This window comes from Dasypus novemcinctus, chromosome 6, assembly GCF_030445035.2.
Source record: "Dasypus novemcinctus isolate mDasNov1 chromosome 6, mDasNov1.1.hap2, whole genome shotgun sequence".
Lineage (NCBI taxonomy): Eukaryota > Metazoa > Chordata > Mammalia > Cingulata > Dasypodidae > Dasypus > Dasypus novemcinctus.
In genome coordinates, this window is record NC_080678.1 from 23,646,864 (window position 1) to 23,663,830 (window position 16,967).

Sequence of the window (16,967 nt, forward strand, 5' to 3'; positions counted from 1 at the left end):
CTTAGGAAAAAAAATTCCAACCATACAGATGTGAAAAATGAGTTGGTATGTTCTAGGTTCAGACTTTTTGCATAAATATTACTCCATAATGAATTACTCCATCTCAAAATTGCCTGCATTGCTCATTTCTTGGTATATTTTATCAACCTCTCAAATCCAAATATACCAAATTTATATCTGTCTCCAAGACCTGATGGTTTGTCAGATAAGACTTTGGGGGAAAATAATGAACTAGACATGTAAATATGAACAGACACCCTGTATGTGTAATATTTTAGGTAACATCAAAATATTTTAGTAACTATTTTAGTAACATGGGCTTGAAGGCAAAGACCTTCCCGCCTCTCACTTTTAAAGCCTTCTAGTCTTAGTCAATTCTCAGAGCACCTCCAAGCTAATGGTATTTTGTCTATTTCAGAAGCAAAGAGTTGTAATCTGCACCCTGCTCAGAAGTCCCCAGCTTTTCACTCAAGCTGTGAAGTGGTTTTCAGAGCCATAATTCAGCCTATATTCCCTCAGTTTAGTGAATTTAGTGATGGTTAGCAAAACTCCATTTTGCTTAGACTTCCCTTGTGTCTCAGGGAAAGAGTGGCCTGGATTTACTTAGGAGGCCAAATAGTCTAGGGTATACTTTCCTTTTCATCTGCCAAGAGCAAACCTAAGAAGCTATTCGTGTGACTCCCAGCAGTAGTGGCAGTATCAGACCATCCATGTGGCCTGCTCACTAATGTTTGACTTCTGAGTTGGCTTCAGGAAAATGATTATCATTGAGACCCAGTTGCTCTGATCTTTTTTAGATCCCTTTGCCTACCTCCCAGGTAATTGGAGGAGGTATTTTCCAGTGTCTTTTCTTTATTCTTCTTACTGAAGTATATGCATGTACAGAAAAGTGTTTCCCTTTGCTTCCCTCCCCCTACCCCAACCCTCAACTGACCAGATGAAGACACTTGACATTCAGATATTTCAGAAACTTGTCCCTTCCCTATGACCCAGGAAAAAAAGCAATTTTCTTAGAACTTACAATTATTATGAGCATATTTTAAGTGGGAGAAAAAAGCCTTTCTTCTCAGAAAAATTGAATAAAGACAAGACAAGCTGGAGAGGTATTCATCTCACAATATTAGGGTGTTTTGATCTCTGTGTCTGCCATACAGCTTCATGCACATACCCCTCAATTCAGTCAACGAGACACACACACACTGGAACAGTCCCCATGTGGGGGCTCTAGACTGGGATTTTGGAAACTCTGGACTTTGGAAATCGATTATCTTTATAAATATTAGAACATTAAAGATAATGCTTATTGCCACTTTTATCATAAAAAATGCAAATTTCATAACATAGCTTGGAGATGCTGCCCAGAAACCACCCAAGTAGCTAGCAGTTTATACTCACTGTACAGTGTTGCTTTTGGTTTTCTGAATAATCATTTTTCACATAGTCCCTGGTAAAGACTTTTGGGGGCCAAAGAGTGGAAAGCTAATGAGGCCAGACTGAATGGAATGGGTGTCTTTTCTTTGTAAAGATTGCTTGAATTTGCAGATCATGTTTACTAAGATGATTTTTAAAAATAAAGACTCTGGATAGCATCTCTATGGAACTCTCTGGATAAACTTATGAAAACAATGAGTGAAATACTTCTATTCATTCTGGCCAAGAAGAGCTATTGTTTTCTTCCTTTACTGAAGCTTTCCAGAGAATTCCAAACTCTCTTCCTAAACCCAGCATTCTCTACTTGGGAGGTCAGCCCAGCCCTCTGGCTCACTTATCTTTGGGGAACCTGGCAGAAAGGAAGAGGGATGCACCTCTCAGGGAAGAGGTTCCGACGTGCCCTGAGTGGGGTACTTGCTGATGTAGATGGAGCTTAATGGGGAAGAGGTTCTGAAGAAGAGGAATGTCTTGTGCTCTCTTAAGGGTGTGGCTACAGATCACAAATCCTGAGCCAAGATGTCCAGGCCTTTCACGGGGTGTCACATTAATGCAGTTGCCATAGCAAAAGGAAAATGTTTTAAGAATCCTTCAGCAACCTCACTGAGTAATCCACGTTCTTGATATTTAAGACCTCGCGGGGAGTTTATCACCATAGATTCTTAAGAGCATCTCTCAGTTGGTGTCATTCGCTTCTTAGTCTTCATATATTATAAAACTGCCCAAAATAAATGGAAAGGAATCATGGAGGCTTAGAACTTAGCTCAAAATACTGTAACTTGAAGACTAGTTAATACTCTTTTAAACATAGGCCAAAGATTGGCCAGAAAAGTGTGCGCATGCACACACGCAATACATAAACTAAAGTGATATCACTTGGGGCTTACTCTCAAATTAGTTTTCACTAAGGCTTTCTGTTTAATAGTGTTTCTAGATTGGGAATACTTCTTTGCTCACTCTTCCCTTCTTTCATGTTTCACGGCAGCCACCAAACATTCGTCATCCTTCATCTGATTTCTTTTATCCCAAAAGTCTGATTCGACGCACAGGACGGTCTCCCTGTCTGCAGGTTCGCACTGTGTCTGGGCTGAGGCTCGGAGCCGCTGTCCTGGCCCCCCTGGCTTCTGTTGCTTTCTTCTCCCCCGCCCCCCCGCCTCCCCTGCTGCTTTTCTCACATAACTTCTTCAGCATCCGTGGAGGGTAGATGTTGCTTTCTCTTACCCACAGAGTGCAGCTTACATTCTGATCCTGGCTGTTTTCTTCTCTGATTAATGTTTTCTTTTAGAGCAGTGGCTAAAGCATTGTCTTTATTAAAGCGAGCACATTAGAAGCTGCCTTTTTGTCCTGTGTTCACACGTTTGTTCATTAAACAAATAATTGTCAAGCACCTAGCTTATGAGTGCTGGGAGGGATGCAATAGCTCTAGACTAGTAGGAGAAAAAAGACAGGTAAGTAATTAGAAAATGGTAGAGAAGCACATCACTGGGGTTAAGTGGGTAAGTCCTCTGGAATGTCAGGGGAGGGAGAAGATCTCAAGGGGTTCTATGTGGTCTTTGAGTTGCATATTGGAGGCTGTTGGAGATTTAAACATGAAGATGAGAAAAGGGCGGGCCTGGTAGAGAGAATAGTAGAAGCACGGAGCTGGGCAGAAGTGCAGCGTAAGTGGGAGTGGTCTGTCTCAAGAATGGAGCAGGGCTGTGGGGAAGGAAGAAAGGGAATGAGGGCTCTGCTGGGGCTGGGGGGTTTATGTACACTCTCATTTGCTCTCTCTAAGGATCCATCCTGTGATGAAGTTATACCCATTTTACAGATGGGGAATCTGAGACCCATCATTGTTAAGTAACTTCCCTAGAATTGGCCCACTGGTAAGTGGAAGAGCTAGGATTTAACTCCAGTCTCTATGAGCCCATAACCCAGGTTCTTTACACTATAAGAGAGAAATCTGGGAAGGCAGACGTAGGACAGCATGGCAGGCTGGCTAAGTCTGTTTTCATGGGGATTCATCCATAGCCATTAAGGAAGAGAGCAATAAAACTGCTCAGGGCATCCTTTGGAAGCAGGGAGGGCACCCAGCCGGCTCGCCAGATGAGCAGAGAGGGAGGAGAGAATCCTGTGCACAGGCTTGACCTTCTTGAAGGGTCTCTGAGAATCAACTGCAACCCTGACCTGTTAAATTACAGCTCAGCTGCCTTACAGCAATCCCCTCTTGCCCAGATGAAACCCATTTTCTAGCTCTGATGACAAATCAGGGTTGCAACATAACACTTTGCTCTGAGCTCTGCATCTGAACGGCAGAAAGGCTGGGAAGAGTTTTTGGATTTTTGCATTTTTTTTTAAGACTTTACTAGTCTGGAATTTATCTTTCTTATAAATTATTGGAAACACATTTAGAAAACTATGGAATTTTGAGGTAGAAAGAAACCTTTTAGAGATCAGCCCCCTTAATTCCTTCATCTGTTGAAGTCAGATTAAGTAGCATGTCCAAGGCTGCACAGATGGAAAACAGCAAGGCAACCTCAGGCAACAGGCTCCCTGACTCCGGGCCCACAGTACCTTACCTTGGCCTGTGATGCCAGGTTACACACCAACCTGTGTTTGTCGTATGATCTTCCTCCTATTTTAAAGCTGTCGCTCCAGCAGCAGTTATCACAGACAGTGAAATTATATTCCCATGAATCCAGAGGAACTGCCGAAGTTAGATCGTTCCCACTGCAAATGAGGTGTGGCTCAGAATCTATCCCTCTCATTGTTAAAAGTTGCTTTTGCACTCATTTTTTCCTTAAAAGTATACTCTGTAACGCAAATTGTGTTATATTTTGTAAGCCTAAGGATATAGCCAAGTGCTGTATTTTCATGACTTGAAAAAATACATACCATCAAGTGTGAAATTGTTTAGTTTCCCCAGACCTTTAAGTTCAAGAAATTTGGAGCATCTTGAGAAGTGGTGAGTTACAGAAGGAGAGAAAAATAGACGAAGAGACAGAGAAAAACAGATGTGTTTTTAATAGCTTCTCTCTTTCTAACTCAAAAGAGACATCTGATTCCCATTATCCACCTTTAAATATCAATGGAGTGAACTTTTCAGCCCCATCACAGAAAGTTGTAAACAGCTTAGAACAGCAGTGGAGATAATGGGCCATTTGTCAAGGTCTTTCCTCATCCATTGGCCATTGAGGAACAGCCTACCAAAACCTTTAGGAAGCCTGAACCAAACCAATGCAGTTCTCAAGTTAACAAAGTTATTCTGATCTTTTTAAGTACCCTGGACAATACAGCAGCTCATTTTCACCACCTAAAGTTCAGTACCTTTAATTAATAAATTGACTATACTCCTATAGGGACATTCAGTACTCTGGGTCCCAGAAATAAGTCCTTGTTTTGTTGTTAAGGAAACTCAAGTTTATAGGAAGAAATCACTTTATTATTTATATTCTGAAATTGCTGCTGCTTTTCCTCTTGCCAGAATTACAGGTAGAAGAAAAAGATGAACATAGAATTACGTAAGAAAAATATATTCCAATTTCATTTACTCAGAAGAGTTTTAAATAAATAACAAAATTTGCCTGTCAATCCACTCAGTTCTGAGCATTTGTAATTCATGTTGCAGTTCAGTATAGAGAAAGAACATGGCATTCCCAGGACCAAGTTTATCATAATCCAGAGCGGATTATTTGTTCTTGCTTTCATTCTAGAAATGGGCTTCTCTGCAGTGTTTCTGGAGGCAAAAGCATGAATTCGCCACTGTACAAATTGGGTTTGCATTTTTTATCTCCAAAACTAATGTTCATCTGTTATAATTAACCATCTACTAATCTGTAATACACCAAATATGGTATATGTATTTAAAGAAAGGAGCTGGAGGCTTTATGTATGTCTAGAATAAGGAAATAATGTTGCTACTTATTGTTTTAGTAATATAATACATACTGCTTTAGTCCCAGCTTTCACTTTGCTGGAATATTTATTTAATCCTCTTTGATGTTTCTTTATACTTCATCAGATAGCAAAATGCACAGGTATTAAGATTTATACAGGAAAGACACCAAAGCCTCTTGGCCATCCTAAATCTGATGGCATTTGTGAAACTATCCCCAGAACAGGATGGTCTGAGGATGAGTGACCCCTACATCCTCTCAGAACACACTTTCTTTTCTCCAGAGGTATAGATTTCACACTTTCTTTACTTGTCCATGTACCATTCAGTGTATGTAGATTTTAACAAGTATTCTTTTTTCTGCAGTTATTATCACCACCTTGTCTGGTGAACTTCAACAAAAACCTAAGGCAGGTACTGTCAACAGCAGCAGTCCTGATGATGGAAGGTGTCAATCACCTTCTATCAGCAGTAGTCCCCTAGGCATTCCCAAGAGCTTTCTGACCTGGTTGCCACCTGCCTCTAGTTTCTCTCTCCTTTCTTAGAGCTTGGCCTTGGATGGTTGCACATTAGATCAAGTAGTTAGTTGTCGCATCCCTGCTCCTGAGGTCTGGGGGGAGGTGGGGGTAGCAGAGTGCTTCCAACACTCCTTGTAAGGGACCCAGTGTGCATGGAGGTGATTGACAGTAACTGTAAAATATTGTTTCCCTACTTACCTGGCAGAGCTTGGGTAAGTGTTTCTAATGGTCAGTGTTTGGAAAACGATGCAATTTGCCATACAAACATAAAAAGATCTCATCAGTGTCATTTTTTGTTCTGAGACAGCCTTCTGAATGGTAGAAAAGATGGACAAAATCAAGGCAGAAGGGAGGGAAAAACTAACTGAAAGGCAGGTAGTTTGAGAGCTTTTTAAAAGGATTTCATGAAGGAAAAAAAGGGCTTTTCCAAGTATCTTGCTGCTCTTAGTGATTACATGCCAATTCCCCCCTCTCTCTCATTAGAATGAACTGCTAGCCTCTCTTAATTTTTTATTAATTTTTTATTTGGAGGCAAATAAGAAACCTTATTTAAATCAAAAGTGAGTATGTGAAGGTGGGCTGGGGAAATAAGTGTTAGGGCATGATGGACCCCTTCTTTGTAAGAGATCAGGGGAGAACTTGTGATTAAACCACAACCACCAATGAGAAGGTTCCTTCTGAGGGTTGTGTATCTACCTTGCCTTCCCTGCCCTCTCCCTAACTGTCCCCCCACCCACGCTTTTTTTTTTTCAGCTGAAGATGGCATCAAAAGAAAGAACTGAATTTTCCAACTGTGCTTGGAAATTGCTTTTTTCTGCAAGGCAAGAAGTAAATGGTGCTTAAAGGAAATGAGATAAATTGCATCTGCTTTTAACTGCTTAACCATAAGTCCTTGCTGTTCCTCTAGAGTACAGAAGTGGGCATACCATTGGGGATAAATATTCCAAATCATCATCACTGATAACTAGAGAAGGAAGTAGTTTCATTTGACATAACTCCTGTAGAGAATTTCAGAAACATGGGCTGCTGACCTGTTGGGTTATTGAGTTAAGTTCATAACTACTGGGTCACTGTGGGTTAATCTGGATACCTGAATGGGTTGAAATGGTTCTTTGGGTTAAGTAATTGTACATCAGGATCATCTGTGGAGATGTGGGGCTTTGAAATTTTGTTCCAGCCCCTTGAGTGACACTGGTGTTAAGTAAATGGTGAAGACGTAACTGGAAGTGGGATTTGTAACAGGGGAAAGCATGTCAGGAAGTTAGTGCTTTTGAAGATGAGATGGGTTCCAATTCAGCTGTTGTGTTGGAGAAGAGTTCTGTGCCTCTCAGAGTTGGCCTGGCCATCACAGGAACTCAGCAAGTTCTGTATTATTTAGAGAAAGAAAAAAAAAAAAAATACAGCTAGAAGAATAAAAGAAATTCTTTCAATATATAAGCAAGATATTAATTTAAAACTCAACCTGTTTAGAATTCTAGATGTTTAGAATTAAAAAGTAAGTCTAAATATTTAGAATTAAAACGCCAAAAGAAATTGTTGTTTTAAAAAGTAGTTTTACTATCTTAATTAGGGAGAGACCTTTGGCCTCTACTGGTTGACTAAATCCACTTCAGGAACCATTGGGGACTGTGGCAAAAAGCAGGTGATGCATGTGTCATTTAAGCCTTGAAAATGTTTCAGGAAGGCAGCAAACCAGGCACTGTCCTGGCAGATGGGACAGTCCTGTGCAGAGGTCATTGCCATTGGCGGGGCAAGGGCATTCATTACCAAAGCCCAGACATAAGCAGGAAGCCACTGACTCCAGAGAGTTCTCAAGGAGGGGCAGACACTTGTCAACTCTAGGCGGGACTGCTGGCCTATGATTCGTAAGAAATGGCTTAACATGCCTGAGTTCTGATAGGAAGGAATCAAAGTGTGGTAGCTATAGGGAAATCTAGGGAAACCTAGGTAGTCCATGTAGCTAGTATGTGAAGAAATATCCCATCGTGAGGAGCACAGCAGAGGCAGTGCAGTCCGTCATTTGAGATTACCTGACCAAGAGAGGCAGCAAGAAATTCCATCTACTGCCAAATGTCTGGGAAATGTTGAGCACTTGCCATGTGCCAGGCAAGGTGCATGGAGCTTTACATGTATTAGCCTGATGAATCCGTGAAGTAGGTGTGTTGATACCCTCTCCCCCATTCTATAGATGAAGAAGCTGAGGCTCGGGTTGTGAAAAAAGAAAAAAAGAAAAACTCATGTAATATCCCACTAGTAGACCCAGGAGTTGTATCAAATTGACTCCAAAGCCAGTCCTACCCTGCAGTATTATACATACATAAATGTGTTTTATCCCATTATTTGATATAAGCCAGAAAGCAAAGAAGGGTCATTTTAAGAAAACAGACAAGCAGCAATTTAACTCAACCCATAAACAAGCTGCCCATGGAATTAAAGTTTAGAGCACAGGTGGGAGGTCAGAATGTAGCAAAAGCAAACAATGGTAAATGCCTTGAAAGAAAGCAGTTTCTGCATCTCTGAAAGAGCTCTTCTCAGGTTACTGTAAATAGTCTAAAGATATAAAAGGTGAACAGAGTGGTCACCCTAAGAAGAGCCAAAGCATTGGCAGATTTAGTGATCAATTGCCTTGACTTTGAAAAATGTCTGACTATAAAAGTCTAAAATATTTATTTTGGAATCAGAGAACCCAGGGAGGGTATCTCCAAATTGGAAAAAGTTGTTGACACAGACCTGAAAGCCTTTAAAGAACCAAATGGGACTTAATAAACTTGAACAACTCTTAAAGCCCTTAGCCCAACGATATTTATACTGTAGAGAAACCAGACAAATGCTTCAGAGAAGTCTTATGTGACTTACAGGATACCCTCATGTGGGTAAGGGATGGCGGTAGAGAGAATCTGAACTGAAACAGGCTAGCTCAGCAGGAGACGGTTCCTTTCTGTGGGATTCTTCTTCCCTGGGGGAAGAATTAAAGGCCCCTTCTCTGTGTGAGGTCACGCTGTGATTCAGCTCTCCTCCCATCAGCACGTGCAGGACAAGAGAGGACAAAACCCTTCAGAACTGTCCCCAGGTGCATCGTTACAGGGAAGGCAGAAAGTCATCTGGACCCACGCTTGGCAAAGAGAGGAATGAGTGTGAGGGACCCCAAAACCCCAGTGTGCACTTTGGCCATTTCCACAATCTCCTGTTTGTTCGTGAAAACAGGCTGTTGTCATAGCAACCACGGTAACTGGAAACATCTGACTCTCCTGTAGTCCACCCTCTCCTACCCACCCAATGAGTACTAGCAAGATTCTCGTAGCGTTAGTGGCTATTCTGCTATTTGATCTTAATATTTTTATATTACGCTCGTAGTTCATGGTTAATTTGTCCCATAGGTATATTGTCCCATAGCTCTGTTGATGGGAAACAGATGGTCGCCTTTGCCTTATGGTAGATGCAAAGAGTTAGTGCAGAGGTGAAGAATCCAGGCAGTCTGAACCCAAATGCTGATGGTCACTTTCCTAGCCTTGTGGCTTGAAGCATTCAAACTTTTTTATCACCTGTGAAATGGGAATAATAACAGAACCTACCCCACGGGCTCATTGAGAAGACTAAGTGATGTTAGACCTGGGAAGTACTTAGCACAGGGCCTGCCACGTCGGAAGTGGGCAATAAATGCCAGCTGCTCCTAATATTCTTTACCTAGCAAGTTTCTGTTAGGGGTGATAATTCTGACGTTGAGGTTTGGTAAACATTAGAGCCTGCCCACTTGAAGCTGTAGTTAATAGTTACCCCTAGTGATAGATATTGGCTTAACTTCAGTAAGGGGTGGCGCCTCTTTTTAAAGGAGTACTGTATTTTGCTCGAGTCCCTTCTGTATTTTGATTGGAAAAAGGCCCTCAGGACTGGATGTGATCTAAGTAGTATCCTCAAGTGGATTCTTGATTTTCAACATTACTCAGAATTGGAATTTTTCTCATACTGGGATAAAGCCTGTGATGGAAAATTGCAACTCTGGGAGGAAACTGCTGGTGTGTAACATGTCTCAGGGAGGAGGCCCAGCACTGATGAGCCAGGCCCATCACCACTTGTTCACTCTCGACCTCTCCTCATCCCACCCACCCTGGCACCCCACGGGAACCAGAGACATTGGCCGAGAATGGCCCTCAAGTGGGCTCTGACCTTGGCAGGGGGTCTGCTCCCCGCTGGTCTTGAATGGGCCAGGGGTGTTTGCTCTCAGACGTGAGCGACAGTCTGGCAGCATCCTTGTTGCCAGGAGTTCCCTTGACACTCACATTTAAGGTGCCAGATCATAGTAGAAATAGCACTGAAGAGGAAAAAGTCCTATTCTTAACGTAGAACTCTGTTATCCTCTCAAAAAAAAAAAAAAAAAGCTGCGAGGCAGTTGGTCCTAGTTGGTACGTTTCCCTCCTCATGTAATCACCCCTCGCTCTCAAGATTGTCCAGGGATATAGAAATGTCTGGTTTCTCTCCCAGTGGCAGGCCACCAGCCTCACTTCAGTGACTCTGTGGTAAGGCACAATTCATGTAATCATGCAAGTGTCTGCAAACTGAGTGTGTGTTTACAAGTAGATTCCAGTTCATTCAGGCAGCAAGTATTAACTATTTGCCTTGTATGTACCTGTGTGAAGCATTGGATATATATGTTGGTAAAGAAAAAAAAAATAACCCTGTGACAGCATGAGGGCAGGGATCATGACTAAGGCAGTGAGGGAGATAGACGTCATACAAGGAAACCAATAAATGTGTCATTATGAATTTCATCTGTGAAGGGAAGTCTAAGCTGGATAGAAGAGAGAAAATAAGGGGAAGTGGCTCTGGATCGAAAGCTCAGGGAAGGCCTCTCTGAGGAGGTGATATTTAAGCCAAGGCTGAAATATCAAGTCAATCAAGTAAAATTGGAGAGGCCACAGCAAGGAGAAGAGCCAGAGACCAGGCAAGGCATCGGGTTCCAGGAGTGGTGAAGGAGTGGTGACGGGTTCCAGGAGTGGTGACAGGTTCCAGGAGTGGTGACTGACGGGGAGGGAGCGAGGGGCTGGGAGAGAAAGTCAGGAACAAAATCATGACGTCTGGGAGCTGTGCTTGTATTCCAAGTGGGTGCTGAAGCCAAAAGCAGGGTAATGACAATCCACGTTATGTTCTGCGAAGACCCTCGCCACCGAGTGCCACAAGAAGGCACAGGAGGCCATTGCCATAGGCCAGATGAACAGAGGTGGTGACTGGGGTGAGAAGTGACGGCTTTGAGGTGGGTTTTGAAGGTCAAACCCAGTGACCTCATAGGGGATGAGGGAAAGGGTGGTAAAAGGAAAGGTTCCCAAATGCATTCTTCAAAGCTGGCCTGCACGACTAGTTCTCATTTACCTTTCCTTCTAGACTGTATTTTCCCTTAGTGCCAAAAGTCACAAGTAAGCTTAGTTTTTAGTTAAGCTTGGGGACACAGGCCAGTCTTGCTTCTACAGCCACAGCCTAAAATTTTACAAGTCATTGTTTATTTTGCAGCCAACCAGGACTTCCTCGGAAAGTATTTATTCTAGACCGGGCTCCAGTATCCCCGGCTCACCAGGTCACACTATCTATGTAAGTATCTCCTTCTAGAAGTGAGATTTCTGGAACAGTTAAATAAATGTATTATGAAAGTACAGATAATCCAAACTAGAGGCTAATTCAAAATGATTATTTCTGTTATGAGATCTGAGTTGTGGACCAGCCTTGGCAATCATGTTTTATTTTAGGTAATTAAGTTTCTATGTGATCACCAAAGGTGTGATCAAGTGGCTGGCCTCTAGGATGGATGCAGGACCTAAAGCAATTGTTGCTGTTCCACGGACCCTGGGGGACGTGGGGTCTAGATGCCCTTTCACGGGATCTGCAGTCACAGAATAACAATTCTAAAAAGTCTCTTCCTTTTTTACTGTGTGAGCATTTTCAGAGATAGTACAAAAGCAATGGTGGGCAAAACTGCAGGTGCTTTAACCTGGAGCATAGTAGTGGCACCAAACAGTCCTAGAAGTGGTCATATTGCTCTTAATTATGTACTAACAGTTAAAAAAAAAAAAGTGTTTTGCTTGAGATATCCTTACTAATGCAGTAAACATGTTTAGCTTTATTAAATTGCCAAAAAAATGTTTTAGCCAACTTGCATATAGATATTTGGCAATCATTACACTTTTTATGATGCTGATCCTGAATGTTCTTAAATTCTGCCACAAAGGTATTTAAATATTTAGTTTATTAAAAATGCAGTTCTTGTTTCAGCCATCTGGGAGGATTTTTTGACCATCTGTTTGAGCTTTCCTTCTCAAATAAATTTAGGAAATATCCTTGTGTTTTACAGTCTTCTCTGCTTGATGACTTCTACATGGACTTTTTCCTGGTTTTGGTGACTTAAAAAAAAAAAAACATGAATAATATACGACCTAAGTAGGCAACTTTCCAAAGACTGACCTTTGCTAAGCTAGGTGTTTTGTTTTTGTTTACTTTTAAGGTCTTCCCCTTTTAAGCAAAGCATGAAATTCATTAACAAAAGAATTCATTAACCAAAGGAAATGAGACTGTGGAGTAATTTTTCTTTCTGTTAAATTTTGCTAGGCAAAAGTAGACAACGAAATCCTGGATTACAAGGATTTAGCAGCCATTCCCAAGGTGAAGGCAATTTATGATATCGAGCGTCCGGATCTTATTACCTATGAGCCTTTCTACACTTCGGCCTATGATGACAAACAGGAGAGACAAAGTCTGGGAGAGGTAATCCATTCCAGGTTGCACAACAACTTACCTTCTCATTCGTCACACCTAGAAGAGCTACTGTTTGGAGTTGAATGAAATCAGAGGCTGACTTTGATTGCCTACCATTTGCAGGCTTCCATTCCAGGTGCTTTGGGATGCCCAGTAGACCTTCACAGGGCCCCTCCACTCAGGGACACCTCAGAGGAGTGGGAGAGAAGACCAGAGGGGATGTCGTCACCAGGTCGTGGCATAGCTGGAAGCCCACCTTGCCAGGGAGGCTCTGTGACCTGGGCGGAGGGAGGGGTTTCCGGGGGCTCTTAGTTTTGAGGCAGACTTTCAGAAATACATTCATGGGATCATAAGGGGAGGGAGAGAGAGCACCCTAAGTTTTGACAGTTGTAGTTTTCCAGCTGTGACTGATTAGTCCTTCAGAGTGATGTGGACTGAAATCAACCTTTCCACCATAGTTAGACGGTAAACTATCAGTAGCAAAAGACCCTCAGCGGTGCTTCAAGGTCTTAAGTGAGATGAAGAAAAGTCATGAAGACATGGTGACTCTGTTTAATTGGTTCTTAGTTGTATATTGTCCTTTTATTTATTTTCTAACCTAGGTTTTATTCCAGAGCAGAGCTCTGCTTTGAAAGGTTCTACTGGGCAGGAAGTGATATCAGTTTTCATGTATTGCCACCTAGTGGCCACTTCCTGTAACTGCATCTGTGGCCGTGGTCAAGTTCAAGACTTGCCTGGGTTGTTCAGTGGCCTATGAACCCCAGAGTGGTATAGGGATTCAAGGGCAAGAGGAGTTTCCTGAACTGAGGTACAAAGGGGCTGAGAATTTCCTAGTGTTCAAGTCATACACGTAAAGGGAAGGTGAATTGTGTTACGGTGTCACAGGTCTTAGGGGTGTGTGTGGGTGTTTCCCACCAGTTTCATTTGGGCAGTGAAACATCACAAGACTGAGTTTAGACTTTGAACTTGAAAACGTTTGAGCTTGAAACTAGACTTTGGCACTGACTAACCATATGACTTTGGGAAAATTACATACTCAGTCTTCTTATCTGTAAACTAGAGAACACTAATACCTACCAAATAGGCTTTCTGTGAGGATTAATTGAGACATTTATATTAGAACAGTACCTGGTACATAACAAGCATTCAACCACAATGCTGGCTGCCGTCATCTCCACCTCGTTGTTGCCATCCTCCGAAATGCTGTGCGTTGACTATTCCGTGGAGATTGCCTCCTTGCATCAGAACTCACATGTATTTGGGAACCTTTCCCCAACACATGGCTCTTGCAACTTAGAAAACTTTAGAAGCAATCCATTTCTTCGTTCGGTTAGTTAATAGTACTTGTTTCAGAAAGTCCGTATATTGTCATTTCAGAGTAAGCTTGAAATTCTGTGTGGCAATTCTGCATTCAGAAAGGGTGTGTGGGGTGGATCTGGAACTTGGCTGTCAGAGCAGAGGCAGACCTGCCCCTGCCCTCAAGGCGCCCACTTTTTACCCAGCTAAGATTCTACACTGTCAGGATGTAGCTGGAGACATGGCATTGCAACGTGAGTAATTCTGGAGCACGAGCGTCTGGAAGCTTATTGAAAATGTGGGGAAAGGGGCAGATTCTGAAACTGCAGTCTCTGGAATGCTTTGGTTATATTTTATTTCTATTTGAAAGCCTTTTGCACTTTATTTGTAAACATTTTCATTCGTTCTTTCAGAAAATATTTATGTGCCAGGAACTGCTCTAGTCACTGGGAATACACAGTTGTAAACAAAGCCGCTGCCCTCCTGGAGCTACAGCCTGATGGGGGAGACTGACAATAAACAAACCAATAGATTAGAATGGAATTTAGGAAGTGATAAGCGATCTGAGGAAAAATGAGGCAAGGCTGAGTGAATACCTTAAATAGGAAGGTCAAGGAAGGCATCTTATGGCGAGAGTTTGGGCAGAGACCTTACTGAAGATGGGGAGTGAGCCCTGTGTGTGTCTGAGTGAAAAGCACAGCAGGCAGAGATAACAGCCAGTGCAAAGGCCCTGAGGCAAGAGAGAGCTTAGTCTATTAATGGCCCCCAAGGAAGCCTGTGTGCCTGGAAGGACGGAAGCCAGAGGGTGAATTAAGGTGAAGTTGGTGAGGCCAGGGCAGGATGACATACGTCCGGTCATCATAGTCTCGTATTAGTTGTCAAATATTTCACAGTGATTGCTGTGGTTACAATCGAGTCAGCCACTCTGTTTACAAAATCCTGCATTTTAGTGGACACTGTAACTCATAGTAGTGAACTGAGCATAGTTTGAGCATATAAGAGAAACAGTTCTGCTCTGTCTCCTGAAATCATCTGCAGCATGATATGTTTATTCAAGCTGGATTCTTAGAGATGTGCACCAGAACACTCCAGGAAACTTTGCAAAGTGTTCCTATCTGAGCCATCCGCAGACTTACTGAGTCAGAAGACAAGGTGACAGGCATTCTAGCAGTTGTGTTTGGAATTATGTTCCCAGGAGATCTGATAGGCAACTCTAATTAAACCTTGTACAGAGCTAATAAAAGTTGTGACTTTAAATTCTCTTTTATTCTCCTAGTCTCCAAGGACTTTGTCTCCAACTCCATCAGCAGAAGTAAGTACCATTATTGAAAATCATAGTAGATGGAATCTGGCAGTTGCTTGGAACTTTCCTAGACTAGAATATTTGGAAAACGGGAAACGGACTTTGGCCCAGTGGTTAGGGCGTCCGTCTACCACATGGGAGGTCCGCGGTTTAAACCCCGGGCCTCCTTGACCCGTGTGGAGCTGGCCATGCGCAGTGCTGATGCGCGCAAGGAGTGCCATGCCACGCAAGGGTGTCCCCCGCGTGGCACGCGCAAGGAGTGCGCCCGTAAGGAAAGCCGCCCAGCGCGAAAGAAAGTGCAGCCTGCCCAGGAATGGCGCCGCGCACACTTCCCGTGCCGCTGACGACAACAGAAGCGGACAAAGAAACAAGACGCAGCAAATAGACACCAAGAACAGACAACCAGGGGAGGGGGGGAATTAAATAAATAAATCTTTAAAAAAAAAAAAAAGAATATTTGGAAAACAACACAAAAGAACACAACAACTGTCTGCAAGACTGTGATGAGTATAGGTTGTACTTAGGCCAGTAAGCTTTTTTTTTTTAAATGGCGCCAAAAGGGTAAAAACAGCCTTCCACCAGGTCTGGGCTTCCACCTTTAAGTCATAGGAAAGTCTTTGCAGTGAGAGAAGCCGCTTGCCCAAAGTGGGGCTCTCTCCCTCATTGATAATAAATTGGTCTCAGTTGACCAAGTGTGGTCATGGTGAGCAACCTTCACTGGAGGCCACTCCTTCAGATATTTAACCAATAGTCTTGTCTTAAAGCCACACAGCATTCTGGATACTCATTATAAACCTGGACATATCATTGGGCATCTTGAGTTGGAGAGAGTAAAAACTCTGTAGTGTTATGATGGTTTATGGCTGAGTGCTATGAATAATTTCTATTCGTGTTCTGATATTTATGACTGAAGTTATGAAGAATTAACTTCTAATCTTGACAACTTGCAAGGTTGAAGCACATCATTTTGGAACTTTTGTTGTTTTGTTGTGGTTGTTATTTCTCATACTAGCCAACTAAGATCAAACCGAAGTTTCTTTGCCATTTGCTCCCAAATTCCCCAAAGCCATGGTTACTGGGATTTTTAATTTAGTCATTATTCGCACTTTCTTTCAAACTTGTGTTTTTGTTGTGCTAGTAGGAACTTCATAGGAAAACAAACTCCTAAAATGTAAAACATTCTTTGTACTCTTCCAATTCTTTTAACAATTTTCTATTGTGTGCGTGTTTTTACTTAATGATTAATACAAGTTTGGACATAGGTGACATATTAATGGCACAATTATGTTCTATTGAACTGATAGGCCATAAATTACTTAATTATTTCCCAGTTTGTTGAGCATGTAATATAAATTTTTGCCTTCCTGAATGGCAGTAATATAAATACCTTTGAATAAATAAGTTGTTCCCTTTAAATACCATTTTTAGTTACTACTTTGGAATATGTTTCCTGACGTGGGAAATAAGAACTACTAGGTTTAAGACTTGTTCTCCAGGAGAATCCATTTATTAATTAAATGTCCCTAGATCAATGTTGTAATCTGAGCTTGCTCTGCCTGTCCTAACTACCTGTCTACACACAGGTCTCTTACCCCCTTGGAACCTTGGTTTCTTCATTAGTGGAGAAGGGAGGTAATACCATGTGTCCTACCTGCTTTTTTATTACACAGATCTGATGAAATGACGTAGATGAGCACATTGTAAAACTGAGCAGCACAATCTAAATGTGGCCCTTGGAATTTCACCTTTCTTCCCAGGTCCATCGATATTGATTTATCATTTTAGTCAATGCAAGGGCTGCAAGTTTTAA

General features: G+C 42.2%; 1 protein-coding gene across 12 annotated transcripts in view; it reads left to right on the forward strand.

Moving 5' to 3' along the window:
* ABLIM1 (actin binding LIM protein 1) overlaps nt 1–16,967 on the forward strand; it is a 316,566-nt gene that overhangs the window by 269,461 nt on the left and 30,138 nt on the right. For 11 of the 12 annotated variants that reach the window (XR_009186072.2, XR_009186068.2, XR_009186063.2 and 8 more), the window contains exons 9-12: nt 2,414–2,497; nt 11,323–11,400; nt 12,412–12,567; nt 15,131–15,166. Coding sequence is in view for 1 of the 12 variants with exons in the window: in XM_058298332.1 (XP_058154315.1) it covers nt 2,414–2,497; nt 11,323–11,400; nt 12,412–12,567; nt 15,131–15,166 (354 nt within the window). In the remaining 11 variants the exon portion in view is untranslated. The remainder of the gene's footprint in view (nt 1–2,413; nt 2,498–11,322; nt 11,401–12,411; nt 12,568–15,130; nt 15,167–16,967) is intronic. The other variant, XR_011648994.1, reaches the window with a different exon arrangement.